The following is a 16,859-nucleotide window of genomic DNA, read 5'->3' as shown; positions in this document are numbered from 1 at the left end:
TACACAAAATATTACCCTATGAATTCCAAGAATTCCAAGCAGGTCAACTCATTCAGGAAACAAAACAGCCTGAAGTAGTTTTATCTATCCCTCAAGGTTCCATATGTTTCACAAATGAAGTCAAGCTCTATTTAAGAGGTTCAAACAGTAAATTTTCCTTCCTTCTTGGTACCCTGATTCATTTGGTAAAAGATTAATTTAAATTTGTGATGAACAAACAAGATTTAATTTTTTAGTATTTCTTAATATATCATAAATTCTTTTAAAAAAAGAAAATATTGAAGGGATTGTCACAGTATTGCAGCACACAAAAATCAGGGTACAGTTTCATCCAGTGCAACACTGAACTCTGAACAGTAGAACTTAAGTCACAACACATCTCAGCTATGAACTTGCCTGGAGATCACTCTGGTTAGAGACCTAGTATACCTGAATACACAACACATTAGGGACTATTGACCCAGACTGTGCATGTATGAGAAAGATTACACTTACTTATAGAGCAAGTCAGTGCTCAGTTGAGAAGACAGATCCTAGTCATTTCTATTCTTTTACACTTTGGGAGACTGCCAAAACCAGTTAATCTCTGCTGTTTCCCTAGACAATGTTGCTAGATCCATACATTGATGCGAGACTGGGAAACAGAAGCATTAGAACTTGACGGCCACAGGCTACTAATGTGGGCTCAGACCATAAAGCATCATGAATGTATGAAGCTATCAGTGTATCTGGCAAGAAAGATCTCTAACTCTAGAACTAATTATTCAGGTTGGAGCTCCAAAATTTGCGTTCTTAAGTTTCTGAGCATGCAGGATGTCCCTTAGCTTTGCTCAAAGAGTTCAACATCTGTCAGGATCTGGCATTAAACAGTCACAGTAATGCCAGCAATGAGATTATGATCTCTAATCCTTTTCACAACCCCAAACAGACCAGAACTGAAATGGGTAAACTGGGGGGCTCTACAAGCATTCTTAATTTCTAAGGTGCCAGAGAGTGATGTCTATCCTATTCACATATGAAGTGCAAGTGTTTACTACCTAGTGTTCATTAAGCTGAATTACAAATAGGTGGAAATTTTACTTTTAGTTATCATCACTAAGGGCAGCAGTAGCTCTCAACTGCTTTCTGGCTTTGTATGTGCTTGGCACAGTATGTTAAGACAATATCTGCACCCCACTTCAAGCAAGCCTGCTTACAGCTAGTGATACCTGTACCAGAGTTGAATATTGTTGTTCCCCCCTGCCCCTGTCAGCTAAGATTAAAAAAAAAGTAGAAAATCAGGTCTTTCTGAAACATTTGGCAGGAGATCAACCCATTCCTACTTACATAAAGCTTCTGGTGTAAGCAATGGATGCTTGAAAACATTTGGAAGTATCGATCTCAAAATAGAATTTAAGTCTTCATACCTTAGATATCAGAATCAAGAAAACTTCCCCAAAATCTAAGCCACAAACAATAATTAATAATAAAATGCCTCAGATTATTAGCGTAACTGTATACTTCATTGAGGAGATTATGACAGCATGCCTGGACTTTTTCCTAAATGTTAGCTAGCTGCATTGGGAAGAAACTGAAATGCTGGAGTGCTCTTCCCCCAGGTATGGCCCTCTTTTATGAGGTAAAAATAGCTGGGAGGCTGTGGAGGGGATAGTACCCATTGACACAAAATCTTAACAGAAACAGCTCAATTGAATTCCACAATCTAAATTGCTTGTAACTAACAGTCATCTATCAGGAGCTTAGAGGTCTAATAAAGACGCAGGCATGTGTCCTCACAATAAACTAATTTCTATTTCCTTGCTAAGACTAGGCATAAAACAACTTTGGAGAAAGGGTATCAAAGTCACCACTTTATTGAAAGATTACTCAAAAATTATTCAGTAGGGAGCTTCACCCTCTTTCAATGAGGCACTCCTTCAACCCCAACTGTCTTCATTACTTTTAGACTTCACTCTTTACCCATAAGAATCATGTCTGTGATAGTCTCAGAGAAATATCCTCCATTTCTTTCTTTCTCTCTCCATTTCCAAAATACAATGACACATTTAATGCTAGCATATACCTTATTCCCACTTGTGTACACTATAGAATATATTCTGCTTTATCCAGGTGATGGAGGAATAGATCTCCCTGAAGTCACAAAAGGTCTTTCCTAGTCAAGATTTCAACTTACTGTAATTTCCCCGACTTCAATGTTTGCTTGTCTACTATGTTACCGCTGATCGATTTCTCTTTTCTTAGAAGTTCAAAAGCTTCCTTTCCCAAGTCTATGTAAGTGTGTGTTTTATTTCCACTCACCTTCTTTGATTTTGAAGTATAAATCCCAACACCTATTTCTGAATCATGCCCTTGTTCTAGGAGCTATAGCTTGTACTCAGTTCCACCACAGTAACATCAATCATTAGCAAAACAGCATCTACTGCTGGAAGGTTAACCTGTGTATTACTGCTAAAAATACACATTCTGTTTGTGAAAACAATGCCTTCACAATTGATTTACTGACCTAGACAATAACATTACACTTGGTTTATGCATTTGAAGACTTTAACTGCCTTCCTACATGACAGAAACCTCTACTTGAATGACTTAATTTCTTGAGCACAAATAACAATACACTGTGTGAAGCTCACAGCAAATTCAAAAGCTACATGAGTAGGAGTTTCATTTTTCTGGATACAAAAATAAAGACCTTTCTGGATATATAATAGCTTAAAAATAAAGTTGTAAACCTTGCATAACAAAATGAATGTCTAGTGTCAAATAGCAATGAAACGTAAGTTGAATCGAACTTACATCTGTAGCTGCTGTCAGGATTTTAGAAAGGATGACTCTTGCTAACCCATCTCTGCTGTAATCCAAACTAGAAACAGTCAATTTCAACAAGTGATCCTGGTTCTTCAAAGAACAAAGGTTAAGAAGACTGAGGGGGGGGGAGGTGGAGAAGGGGAGAGAGAAGAAAAGAAAAATTAGTATTTATTCTATCAATAGTTTAAATTTAAGTACTTTGAATTAGCCTTTAATTTAATGCAGAATAGAAAGTTCCCATATGAAATTGAGTAACTTTAAGCTGTTACAGTTGTCAAATGGGGACCAAATAATGCACTAAATTGCAAGGGAAAATCCCCAAATGAACATTTTTTATAATTTTTCCATAATAATTTTATCAGCATTTTTAATTAGTGATTGTACGAAAATTACTGTTCATAAAGCTCTGTGAACTATTCCTCATTGTAAAACATTCTGTGTAGAACGCTTGCCGTAAAGTTAGTCCTATTAACTGTCTAGATTATATTGTAAGCCAAATTTTATGAAGCCAATTAAAAAGTTGCATCCTAATAATGAAAGAAAACAAATAAAAAAACCAGAGTACAACAAACCACCTTATTTTTCACTTAAAGTTTACTGTATTTAAAATAAACTTGTATTAGCCAACAGCCAATTTACTCCCAAAGGAAGGAAAGTTCATTTGTACCTGAAAAAAATTTTGAACTTCATAGCTTCACTCAGAAATACTGGACTGAATTTTAGGTACAACATGTATCACCATATTTCACAAAGAGTGCCAGTTTTTGGTGGTTTTTGTGGTTTTTGGTTTGGTTCCACCTCTGTCCCCCCCCCCCGTCCCCATCCTCTTCCCTCCCCAATCTTACTATTTTGTGACACAATCACTCTTATCTGCTCAGTAATGACAGACTAAAACACTCCTTGATTAAAAAAAAACACTGAAAACCCCCACAACTGGGGACATTTACTTGTAAGTAAATCAAAAGAACTTTAAAGTTTTCAGCTTCACAGATGGTGGTCTTCATGCACAGTTTACAATTTTCATAACTATTGTATCTGTAAGCACAACTCAAGCAGAACAAAAACACTCACCACTGAAACACATTACATTTTTCAAGCATTTTCACTCCATGGGGGTGACAAGACAGAGTACCAAAAAAGAGAAAGTAGTGCTGGCTAAGGGTATTTAGTAACCCATTATTTTGAAGGCTACGTTCAGGTTTCATTCCTGATGAAGAGTTGAGCCAATGTACAATATCTTTAACCAAGTCCTCCAGGTAACCTTGTCCATCCTAACAAAATGAAGAGTAATAGCATTTACTAGTAACAGAACCAGGTGTCTCCTCTTTACTGAAATCCATAATTTTAAATATCTTAAAATGTGTAAACACAATACAGACACAAAATAGAAATGCTAGCTGGCAAACACAATTCAGACTAAAGAAAAAGGTTCAAGGCAAATAAAAGAAGTTTAGCTTGGAGACATCTTAGGACCAATTCTATTCTTACCAGGAAAAGGATTATTCAGTGACATTTTCCTCTGGCCTGAGGCATAACACTCTTTAGCACACAAAATGAAAGGAGTTAGAGAAAGGAAGGATATACATAGCAAAAATTTAAAAACCTCCAAACCCTAAGTTGTATTTAATAAAGCTGCATTCAATAAAACTTCTACTTAAACACAGTCTTCCTCAGCATCTCACCTGGACAATTCACGGTATTAAGTTTATTTTTAATTACACTGATCAGGTTAGATTTAACACCCAAAGTCTACGTAAGTCTTACTAAAATTAGAACTTTTCCTCAAAGTGGCAAACAGCAGCACTACTCATTCTGCCTCCAGTCTTGTAGCTGAAAATTTCTTACCTCTTCTGATTCAAGAAGAAATTCGGTAAACTGACAACCCACCACAGTGAGCTGCTTAGCCTTGGCATAGTCCAGATCCAGGTTGGCATACAGTTTACTGCTAGGCTTGTAGAAATATAGCAACCTCCTTACAAACCTACGGAAAGTAAAAAAGATTTTGCTGTTTTTCAGCACGACAAGGACAGTCTCACAGTATGCAATGATGCTGGTAGAAAAGGTATGTTATCACTAAACTAGCTTATTGGCAATAACTCTTCAAAAGGTATTAAAAGAGTAGCAGGTAGCAGTAGTGAGTCTGCCCAGACACGATTTCAGAGATGCAGCAGTACTGTGCATTATAAAGGGTTTTCTATGCCATGACTTAAAATAAGCAAAGGAACTCAAAATCTTATCAAGTTAGAAGCTATAGCTTCCTTCTCATGCTTGCAATTTATTCTGCTGTAATTTATCCTGTGGTGAGTTTCAAAGACTATACTATCTAGACTAACAGAGAGCTAAAAAGGAATCTGTGACATAAGTTTTCTTCACCTATAATAGTTAACACTGCTGTGAAAAATACCTTTTTCTGTTCTGCCACGAAAAGGCCATATTTCTTCAGCAACAGTATTTTTTCACCTCATGTAAGCATTTCTGAAGCACAACAGAGTGACTGCAAATGCAGACTCTCATTCAGACTTTCTGAAATCATGATGAGCAATATAGCTTGAGTTTTGCACTGCAGGAATATGTCTTCAGCAAAGAGCTTCCCCTCACCAATTCTTAGCCAAAAAACAAACACATATTTGTGCTTTCAAATAACACAGAATGTTCTGTCTGAAGGTAGTTATGTCAAGCATTATGAAAACTTAGCCCAGCACTGTGCCTTTAGTTAAAAAAGTGAGACTAAGCCACTATCCCCAACTCCAAACGCAGGACCAATTATGAAGGAAATCTGAGGGCGTCTTTAAATTTTATCAAACAGAATGTATTTTATTCTGGGTTATTAGCAATAAATGTATATTACATAGGAACACACACATTTATATGTGTGTGCATATGCGTTTATACTTACGTGTGCATGTATGTATGTACATGTACACAGCTATACACACACATTGCGTTAACTGTATCTCTATGAAACGAAGGAATCTCTATCAAATCTCCATCAGAAATATCTAGAATTTCAATTTAAGAGTCATAATACCATCAGAACAACACTAACAGTAAAAAAAACCCCACAACTTATGGACAAATAAATGTACTTACACTTCAGAAACAAAGGGGCTGAAAATCTTTTTATGATCAGTAGTTAAACTAGAGAGATTCAGGACTTAGCTGTAATTAAACAAGAGCAACAGCACAAAACCAGATGTTGTGGTTCAGCCTCAGCTGGCAACTAAACAACACGCAGCTGCTTGCTCACTCCCCCCACCCCTCTGGGATGGGGGAGAGAATTGGAAGAGTAAAAGCAAAAAAAAAAACCACTCGTGGGTTGAGGTAAGAATAGTTTAATAATTAAAATTATAATGATAATAATTATTATTATAGGAATAACAATAACAATGATATAATAAAAAGGAAAAGGGGAAAAAGAGAAAAAACCAGAAACACAAACGATACAACCACTCACCACCCGCCAACTGACATTGCCGGTTCCCGAGCCACAGTTGCTGTCTACCCTCCCTGGCCAGCTCATCCCAGTTAGCATCCTGGGCACGACGTCACATGATATGGAATATCCCTTTGGCCAGTTTGAATCCGCTCTCTTAGCTGTGCCCCCTCCCCTCCTGGCTTCTTGTGCACCCGGCAGAGCATGGGAAGCTAGAAAAGTCCTTGACTAGTACATCTGTGTGTTATCCACACTCTTTTCATACTAAGTCCAAAGCACAGCACTATGTCAGCTACAGTGAAGAAAATTAACTCTATCCCAGTTAAAACCATGACAGTATCCACCCCTTATTCCATATCATTTACATCATACTCAGGTCCCATACTATCCAATAAAATTTCAATAACCCCTACCTGCTTTCTCATCCTTTAATAGAATATACAGATTTCATTTATCATTCCCCTAGTCTACGGACCACCCCTGTAAAATGTCTGTGAAATGTCCATTGAGTTCATTTAGTCCGTGACTTTGGGCTCCATCTATTGTAGACTCTTTCAGAGAGGTGCTGTGTGTGGTGCTGGATTGTTGCATGCTTAGGTCAGTCCTTGTTCCATCGCCACTGCACTGCTAGTCCTTGTTCTATCACTGCTGCACTTTGCTAGGTTCAATGAAAGATCATTTTTATATTAATTTGGGATATTCCCACCATTATACCATTGATAGACCATATAGCAACCATAGTAGTAACAACATACAACATTATATAGCAATTAACAACATACTATCCAGTTCATTGGCTGTTTTCACCCAAAATCAAATCCCCTAGAGGCACACATTGGATTTCTCCATCCTCCGACTCCAAAACACTAGGGGTTGACCTTTGGTCTCCCCTGGTACTTTCTGCCAGAGGCTCCAGGCAGGGCCATTCTCCCCAACTGTGGTGTAGAGCACATTCTTTACATCTTGTCCTGCCCAGACTGGCCCAAGAGCTACTGCATGAACTATCTCCTGTTTAATTTGTTCGAAGGCTTGTTGTTGCTCAGGGCCCCATTTGAAATCATTCTTTTTCCGGGTCACTTGATAGAGAGGGCTTACAATCAGACTGTAATCTGGAATATGCATTCCCCAAAATCCCACAACAACCAAGAAAGCTTCTGTTTCCTTTTTGCTAGTTGGTGGAGACACGGCTGCTATTTCGTTGATCACATCCATTGGGATCTGACAACGTCTCCACCCTCCGTTAGATTTCCGCACTGGCTATATGGGACTGTTAAAGGGTGAGTGGGTCTTGCTGATCGCTGCTTGGCTCTTCAGTCAGTGAATGAGCTCATGGATGGGAATCAGGGAGTCTCGGTTGGTGCAATATTGCCGCCAATGCACCGTTGTGGTGGCGATCGGCACCCGTTGTTCTTTGACCGTCAGCAGCCCCACAACAGAAGCGTCCTTCGAGAGACTGGGCAAGGTAGACAGCTGTTTAATTTCCTCCGTCTCCAAGGCAGCTACACCAAAAGCCCACTTGTACCCTTTTGGGTCCTTGAAATACCCTCTCCTGAGGTAGTCTGTGCCAAGGATGCACGGAGCCTCCGGGCCAGTCACGACGGGGTGCTTTTGCCACTCATTCCTGGTTAGGCTCACTTTGGCCTCCAATACAGTTAGCTCTTGGGATCCCCCTGTCACTCCAGCAATGCTGATGGGTTCTGCCCCTATATAGTTTGATGGCATTAGGGTGCATTGTGTACCGGTGTCCACTAAAGCTTTATACTCCTGTGGGTTGGACGTGCCAGGCCATCGGATCCACACAGTCCAGTAAGTCCAGTTATCCCTTTCCTCCACCTGGCTGGAGGCAGGGCCCCTCTAGTCTTGATCATGGCATTCATAACTCACTTCCTGTAAATGTGACTCAAGAGTCTCTCTGTTAAGCTCAGGAACAAAATCAGCACTTCTACTCCTCTGTCTGGGGACCTGCTCACTGGAAGTTGGAGCAGCAGCTTTCCTGGAATAACCTCCCTGAGTGATTGTTCTTCCTTGCAGCTCACGTACCTGTGCCTCTAGGGTCGAGGTAGGCTTGCCATCCCACCTCCTCATGTCCTCTCCGTGGTCACGCAGGTAGAACCATAGGGTGGCCCGTGGTGTGCATCCCCTCCTTTGAGCCAAAGGACGCTTATTCCTAACAGCTGAGACACTACTCTCTAAAGGTGGGGAGCAGGACATACCTTCTTTGAGTGGCTGGACCTCTCGGGATAGTTTCTCCACAGCACAGGCTAGCGAGGAAGAGATATTTATTTCATAATCCCAAAGTCTGTCAATCACCTCCACCACTGTTGGTGCCTCGTCCCCTCTGCAGGACACTACTGCCAATGACTTTACATCTGATGGTGGTGCGCTCTGTACAAACTTCTGCCACATGGGTCGTGTGCACTCGGCTTCATCTGGATCTCTGAATGACTGTTGATCGTCCAGGTCACCATAAATCACCTCAAGCACAGCTAATTCCCTTAGATACTGGACGCCTTTCTCCATGGTTGTCCATTTTCCTAGGCGACATACAATATCTTCCTTGAAGGGATACCTTTCTCTCACACCGGACAGGAGCCGCATCCAGAGCCTGGGGGCTTGTTTCCCTTTTCCAATTGCTTCGTCAATGCCCTCTTCCCCAGAGAGGGATCCCAGTTTTTTGGCTTCTTCTCCCTCTAATTCCACACTGCTGGCCCCATTATCCCAGCGTTGGAGCAGGCAGGTGACAATGTGCTCACCTGAACGATGGCCGAAATCTTTTCACGTTATCTCACAACTCACTCAAGGATTGGGTAGTTTCTGTTTCTTGTACGAGTTCTTCCTCTTCCTCCTCCTCTACTCACGATGGCCCTGCTCTTCCATCATCTCTTTCTAAACAATTTGACTTTCTCTTCCAAGGTTTCTTCTTGTGTATGGGAGCAACTGATACTGGCACAGGTTAACCCTCTGATTCAGCTGCAACGCTTGTCACCGGAGTTAGAGTAGCTGCAGTGTCTGTCATGAGGGTTTGAGTGGCCGCAGTGCTTGCTGCTTTCCTTGTCTTTGTCTTTTTAGATCCAGGGGCCTTCTCTTCCCCTTGGGGGTACTGAATACTGTTAAACAGGACTCGGTAGGCATGGGCCAGGCCCCAGCACATTGCAGTGGTTTGTATCTCTCTAGAATTGCCTGGGTGACAACATTCTTCCTCCAAATATTCTACTAGTTTTTCAGGATTCTGCACTTGTTGAGGGGTGAAGTCCCAATACACTGGGGGTGCCCACTGTCTTAGGCATTTGCCCATACTACCCCACATACCCTGCCACGCATAGCTATTGAGCCTTGGGGCAGATCTCTGGATGATATTCTTAAATTGCTTATTAACCTTAGACACAGCTGAAATGGTCTGCCAAAGCAATAGCAACAGATTTATCTTAACTACCCAAGGATGTTCAAGATACTGAAAATTTGTTGTAATGAAGGAGGAGGCATTATAGAACATGGTAGCTAAGGTATCATTCTATATTTCCTCCATAAAAAACCTCTCAGAGGAAGAGGTATAATTGCTAATTGTCTCCATGAAGTGGTAGCCGAAGTACGGCTTCCATGCAAGCCCCAGATAACCGATAACGCTCATGGCCAGTGTTTTAATAACAAATCTCCTAGTCAAAACATCTCTAATCACTGCAGAACACAGCAAACTACAAAAACCAGCAGCAACAGTACTTCACAATCAGCATGGTATAGACTGGACAAACCAATATTGAGAACCGATGAATCAATGCTGTGACCAGCAACTGTTATTATCTCAAACCCTTCATGCCCCACGTTGAGCACCAAAAAGGACTGTTGTGGTTCAGCCTCAGTCGGCAACTAAACACCACGCAGCCGCTTGCTCACTCCCCACTAAGTCCAAAGCACAGCACTGTGCCAGCTACAGTGAAGAAAATTAACTCCATGCCAGCTACAACCATGACACCAGGGAACAGGAACACTGTTCCAGTGGGTAGGTAGAAAGGCGGGTGTGGGCATCACAGCCAAGACTGCAGACACTGCTTTAGAAAAAGCTATGCTACAAATCACCAGGTTTGGAAAATAATCCTTTACCACAAAGCACAGATTGGCAATTAATGTTTAGGGAAGAAACAAAAAACCAACCAGAAAAAATACAAATGAAAAATTAGATTATGGCTATGATTACAACAGGACTACCACTTACACTGGGAACACTTACAAAAGTAGCCTGATTACTTTTTAGAAAAATTTAAAATGGAGCAGTGTGAGCCTTTCAGCATATGTTTTAGCTTTAGCTTTTTACTCAGATTCATGCAGAAGTAGCTTTCCACACCTATGCATACAGAGCTACTGTTCAAAATAATCAAACCAGTTTCTTAAATGGATGTTAAAAGGGACATCCAAGAACTAATTAGTAACACTACTACCACACACACAGAAGAGTAATATTAATGCCAGACATGAAAGGTAAGAGCGCTGTATGGTTTTCTGGTTTTTTTTTTCCAAATCATACATGCTTCCCTTGCCATTAATAGCAACTAGAAATAACTTCCTCTTGATTTTTGATGAAAGCTCTAACTATATAAACTGTGTAACTGTAGACCTGTCAAAATTTGTCAAGTGCTGACATCAAACACTACTGTACAAAATATCAAAGAGGTAATACTTTAAGGTGGTTTTTTTGCTGCTTATCTATAGATTAAGTTTTAGAACTGTAACATATCCAAGGAATAGTTTATCACAATATTAAAAACCAGTTTTTCCAAATTTCTTTCTTCAAAAGAAGTCTAAATAATTTTTACATACCTGTGCAACTGTTCATCTTTATAGTTCCTTAGATTTACATTTGGCCACTAGAAAAAAACATCAAATATAGCATTATATGAAACTTGTACATCAGTCCTTGATTAGTCACTAAAATTAACTCATTTCTATTATAGTTATATTTACCTAATAATTAGGAGCGTAAGTTTTCTTGCATCTAATGTTACCTATGAATAAACCTTTTTTTGTTGAAAAGCCCACACTTCTTGCTCGAAGAACTGTTGAATTTTTTTCTAGAGAAGGACAAGGAATGTTGGTCACATGCTATGTGTACAAGGGCACAATTCTAACGAAAACAGCAAACTACGAAGAGCTAATGAAAAAAGTTTTGCTCAGTTTCTTCTCTGCAAATGGCAAAAAAGTTTTGCTATGCATAATAGGGAAACGTACTTTTTGTCGTTTTTACTATTAATCAGTTTTGTTTTAAAAATAACCATTATTCTGTTATAGCTCACTGAATACTGTTTTAAAAAGCAGTATTTAAAACTCCTCTGTTGATACTTCGTAAGATGTTTTAAGAAAGATCAGATGAAGTCATAATACTCTCTTCCGCACATATCCTTTCTTCCTACATTTTCCTCTGGTTTTACAGCCATCTGTTGTCTCTACGGTTTCAGGTTTGTTTTTGTTGCTACTAATAATTATCTTCTTGGAAGGGAGGGAAAAAAGTGTATCAAACATTCTTCTTTCCTACCAAAGTGATAGAGTTCTAAATTTCCAGTTGGTGTACTAGTATTAAGACAGACAGAGCACTAATTAGTTAGTAAAACTGACTATACCAGTAACAATGCCAGATCAAGTATGAAGTTCTACTGCCAACAACAAAAAGCCCCAATTCCTCCATCCTAACTAGTGCCACTTTTGCTGCTCTTTTAGCAACATAGACAGTAAGCTGAGCAAGTGAAAACAGCAGTAAGGGACCACATGAGATACAAGTAGCGAGTTGGTTAGAAAGCTGATGCTCGACAGCCATAATGCTGTGACAGACGTAAGAGGGAGGCGAGCAGCCACATGAGAGAGTGAAGTCCAAACACTGGAATCTGGATCCTGCTCATCTGAGGACTAAAGGTGGACCACTCTGATAGCATTATCTCAGTTTATGCTAGTGCTGTGTAGTTTAATAGGAATGGAGGTGGTTAGAATTAAACCAGAAAACACACAAACTTCTCATTCTGAAATACAGAAGTCCCTGATTTTGAGACGTTAGCAACCATTTGACAGGACATTAGAAAATATACTGCTGTGAAGGTCTGAAATAGCAGGAAAACTCAAGAGTTTGACCTAAATTCCAGGTAGAAAATAACAGGAACAACGACAACAACAAAACCACAAACAACAACAAAACCAAAACACCTCAGTGGTCAACTACATAAAACTTCCATTGTCAAAGTACTACACAGACCAATTAATAGTGAGATTCTGGAAAACAGTGTCTTGATAATACCTTTAATACTGAATGAAAAGGTAAAAATATCTATGATTAATAAACATAGGTATCCAGTAACCCAGCAAATCCAGTAATTGCAGTAAAAAGCCTGTAAACCCAAGAATTTGGTGGAGCAAAGCTACTGTCATATATATATTCAGGTCTTTATACCAGACAGATTATTGCTCTCTCAAGTTTATAGGTCCCTGAAAAAAATGCACAGAATATTTAGTTTCTTTTTTTTCTTTTAAAATAATCTTGATTATGATTGTCACCATTAATCCTTTTTTGTACTTTTACCATCTCTATAACAAGACAGTAAGAAAATGTTACTTGGGGGTAACAACAGAGGGATAGCTTTGATACACAGCACGACAGGAGCTATTCTGGTTCGAAGACTATACTGAGTACTCAGAAAGTTTTCTTACTCAGAGAAAGCAAGTTTTCTGCTTAGAAAGGAAGCAGTCTCTTAAAAGTTGTGCGTTAAACATAGTGAAGATAATACCCACCCTGTCAGAGACAGTTTCTTTATTTTGTAAGAAAAATTAATTTTGTAATGAACTTGATACTATGGGAGTATTTGTACTAGTTTAACACATACTAGCACACTACTGAAGTTTTCCTATGTGGCTCAGTCCAAGCATCTGAAGTTTCATCTATAACATATCTCCTCCAGCCTTAATATTCAGTTCACATTATATAAAAAATTCTGCTATTAAACTGAACAAGGCAGTATCCTTGTGTAGTTTGGACTGAAGTCTAAAGTATTAGCAGCTTTAAACTCATTACAGCTAATTCTGTAAAGTCTTTTTCAATACAAATAAAGCAATACAAAATCTAATACATGCTTATTAAGAAATTTGTGAATTTAACTGTAGTGTAGTTTTGCATATAGTTTAAGGGCTGTATACACAGACTATATCAGCACATTAAACCCAAGAGATGCTAATTTTCTGAAATAAAACAGATTATGGAATGTAGCATGGAATTCATATTAGAAAGTCAAAACTCACATGTGAAATGGAGACTTTTTTTTCAAACAATTTCATAAAAATAATGCCACGCCCTTTTTAAGCTCACCTTCAGTATGGTCCCTATTAGATTCCAATTCCAGTCAAGGTTCTCTTTATGATTGAGAACTTGGCTGTCTCGAAGATTCATTACAAGCGCTTCTTCAGTATCCTTGAATACAGACGTGAAAAACTACAGTAAGTTTCATGGCATCATTTTCTTCAGTCTTGTCACACGATATACTTGCTGTTTATGTAACAATCGTTAAAAGGGCTATGGCTCCACAGTAATTTGCATTTGAAGTGAATTGCATGGTTATAATACTGCATTAAGAACGCAATAGTAAGAGATCACACTTGGTCCTAAAGAGCATTAAAAGTTATTGTAATTTCACTCAATTTCTAGAAATGCAATATAGTATCCAGAAGTATCTAGAAGACAACTTAAATGAAAAAAATACTACAAATAAATCAAATAAATGGGTCTGAAGTAGATGAGAGAGTAAAGCTCAGGGGGTACAGGATCTAAGTTTCCAAAATACAAAGTCAAATCCAGTTTTGGAAAAAATCAATAGTGATAATACCTTTAAAATAAAGATGTCTTTCTGCACACGGTACTGATCCCTTTTTTGGTGGGTTGAGATCGCTTTCTGAATAATATGATCTAAATGGAGGCTGTGAGGTTTAGGTCCTCTTTTCTTCATCTCATGAAAACGTTTTAGGCAGTTGAGAGCAGCACTTGCTCGCCTAATAGAAAAAATACTCTAATCAGTATTTGGGAACTGTTACCCAACTAAAGAGTGCCACTACTATATCTTAAGTAAATAAACACAGTTCACGAAAGAACTGACCAACGATTCCAAGGCAAATAAAAAGGAAGTAATTTTCCTGATACAAAGTTTCATACATCCATAGGCCTCAGTCTTGTACTGAAATTATACAGAAAATTATCTTTCAGAATTTCTAGTACTGAAGAATGAGCCTCATTGATACTTCTACTCTGTAATTAGTGATGTCTATCACAGTTCACAGAAGACACTGTAAAGTTTAAAGTTGATAAAGTATTGTGAGATGTCACAGTAGATCAACATTCTGCAGTAAAGTTGAGTTTAGAGGGCTTGCTCCAACTTTGACTAACAAAGTACTTCTTGTAAATTCTCTTCCTCCCCAGAGGGTGGCAGGAGTATCAGTAGAATATTTCCTGCTTCCTATACCTGAACAGTTCAGCAACAGAATGTAAGAAGTTTTCCTGGAAAAGATAGGAAGCAACAGAAGTGACAGTTGACAAGGGCAGAAACAGTTAATTACAAAATAGTGGTAGCAGGAAAAACAAAACAAAACAAAACAAAAACCAACCAAAAAAAGAAAACCAACCAGCCTGCTGAGCAACTAAAATACTGAAGTGTAAAAAGGAGGCAAGTATTATGTAAATTTAATCCATAACAGGGTTTACTGTTTTTCAGAGTATGGAACAACACAGACTGTTGACCAAAACCAAGATCCCCAAATAGAAAACCAAAACTACTTCTATAAAATCACCTTCTTCCAACAAAACCAGGAATTCTTACTGCTCTATCAGGTATGTCCACAAATGCCAAAAAGCAAAAAAACCACAGGTAATCCATAAACGTATCCCTTCTGCTCTTCATCCTTCCTCTCATCCCAGAGCTTTGACCAAGCAAAATATACTGCGATGGAGTTTCAGAAAGGTCTTTTTGAAAAATAACTGTGTTTTGACATATCAAAATCTTCTACTGACATAAAAAAAATCTTCAAAACTATGAAACAGAAGAGCACTACATTCCTTGAAAGCACTCCACAAGCAGCATTTATAATTTCACAGTAGCAATTCAGAAAGATTCTGTAATTTAGTACTGACAACACAATGAAAGACAAAATAGAAAGTTATGATATATTTAGCATAATACTGATCTGATAAGACAGATAAGGAATAGCAAGCGTAATGAACAAAAACATCTCCTACAATTTACCATTAGAAAAAAACCCCAACACACTCAAATGTCTTCTACGAAGAAATGCGAGTAAGAACCCTGAGCTAAAGAAACACATTTTAGACACATGAATCAATTCAAGTATTTGATTTCTTTCCTCAGGAGGTTTAAATTGTTTGAAGTACCCAGGAGATGGTATTTTATGACAAAGCACTTCAGAGCTTAAATTGCAAGATTAGAAGTACAGAGAAATTCTAAAAAATGAATAAAATAAAATAAAAAAGCCCATAGGTTTTTAAAATATCAAAACTCAGGTATTTCTAGTTTAAAGAGGAATAAAAAGATTCTATAAACATTTTTTTCAAATCAGATGACTAAACGTGCCTCATTTCATTGGTAACATGGCTGCCACACAGTTCCCTAATACTGCTTAACTACATGCCACTGCAGAATGCTGCACTAAATTTAAAATTTCTGTTTATACATTCTTATGTTTAAATGGAACTGAAAGGAACTGAAACAATTATCAGTGCCAACTTCAAACAAAAGCACCAGAAAGCTTTAACATAATTACTACTCTTACAATCACCATTTTCTTCTGACGAAAAAATTTAGGAAAAAAAAAACAGAACACCAAAACAGCTCCATGCCAATATTATATCTTTTGCTCTTGCTCATGCTAATGATGACTCACTGATTTGCTCTATTACTATTTAATTAGCTATAGATAAACAACAATAGAAGAAAAAAATTGGTACAGGCTATTTTAGTTTTGAAAGCTTAATTGTATCAAAATGCCAAAAAAAGTGTGAAAGAATGGAGAGCTCAAATACATAGAACACGTCTTGAATGTTACTTGGTCAAATGGTGCCTTAGAGTTCATTTAAGAAAAAGCCTGTGTAAAAATCTTGCAATCTATGTAAAAGTGTTCTGAAATCTATCAAAACTTTCTTTCCAATTTCTAAATTGTATTACTGTAGGCACTTTTGGAATGATGCACTGGAAACTATTTCCCTAGTAAGTGTGACAGAGCATTTCTGTATGCAGGCATTTGTTTGCTTTTCAATAAAGACAGCAGGAATTCCGGCCACCAGAAAACTTGTAATGTAGGTTTTCACTCAACTGTAGGGAGTAAAGGATATTTAACTATTTCTGCTTTTAAGTGTAACTTAGGATTCTTACAGTCTTTTCTCTTTCATGATGTCAAAAGATGCTGCCATGTTCATTAGCGTTGGTAAGCAGTGCAGGTGATGGCTGTGAGAATGAGGAAGAATTGTATTTGCCTAAAGAAAAAAAAACAAAAAAAAACAAAAACAAAGCAACCAAAAAACCCAAAAGAGCAGTTAGAATTACTTATTACAATATTTTCAGCCATCTCTTTAGCATCAAGATTTGAGACTTTC

General features: G+C 38.2%; 1 protein-coding gene across 1 annotated transcript in view; it reads right to left on the bottom strand.

The window, feature by feature from the left end:
- RICTOR (RPTOR independent companion of MTOR complex 2) overlaps nucleotides 1-16,859 on the bottom strand; it is a 95,825-nt gene that overhangs the window by 25,025 nt on the left and 53,941 nt on the right. The window contains exons 16-22 of the mRNA XM_075079849.1: nucleotides 16,639-16,739; nucleotides 14,089-14,251; nucleotides 13,575-13,676; nucleotides 11,051-11,097; nucleotides 4,651-4,786; nucleotides 3,877-4,076; nucleotides 2,794-2,920 (exon numbers count right to left, since the gene is read on the bottom strand). Of these exons, the coding sequence (XP_074935950.1) occupies nucleotides 2,794-2,920; nucleotides 3,877-4,076; nucleotides 4,651-4,786; nucleotides 11,051-11,097; nucleotides 13,575-13,676; nucleotides 14,089-14,251; nucleotides 16,639-16,739 (876 nt within the window). The remainder of the gene's footprint in view (nucleotides 1-2,793; nucleotides 2,921-3,876; nucleotides 4,077-4,650; nucleotides 4,787-11,050; nucleotides 11,098-13,574; nucleotides 13,677-14,088; nucleotides 14,252-16,638; nucleotides 16,740-16,859) is intronic.

Source organism: Phalacrocorax aristotelis, chromosome Z (assembly GCF_949628215.1).
Source record: "Phalacrocorax aristotelis chromosome Z, bGulAri2.1, whole genome shotgun sequence".
In the NCBI taxonomy this organism is placed as follows: Eukaryota; Metazoa; Chordata; class Aves; order Suliformes; family Phalacrocoracidae; genus Phalacrocorax; species Phalacrocorax aristotelis.
This window is presented reverse-complemented; position numbering and strand designations above follow the sequence as displayed.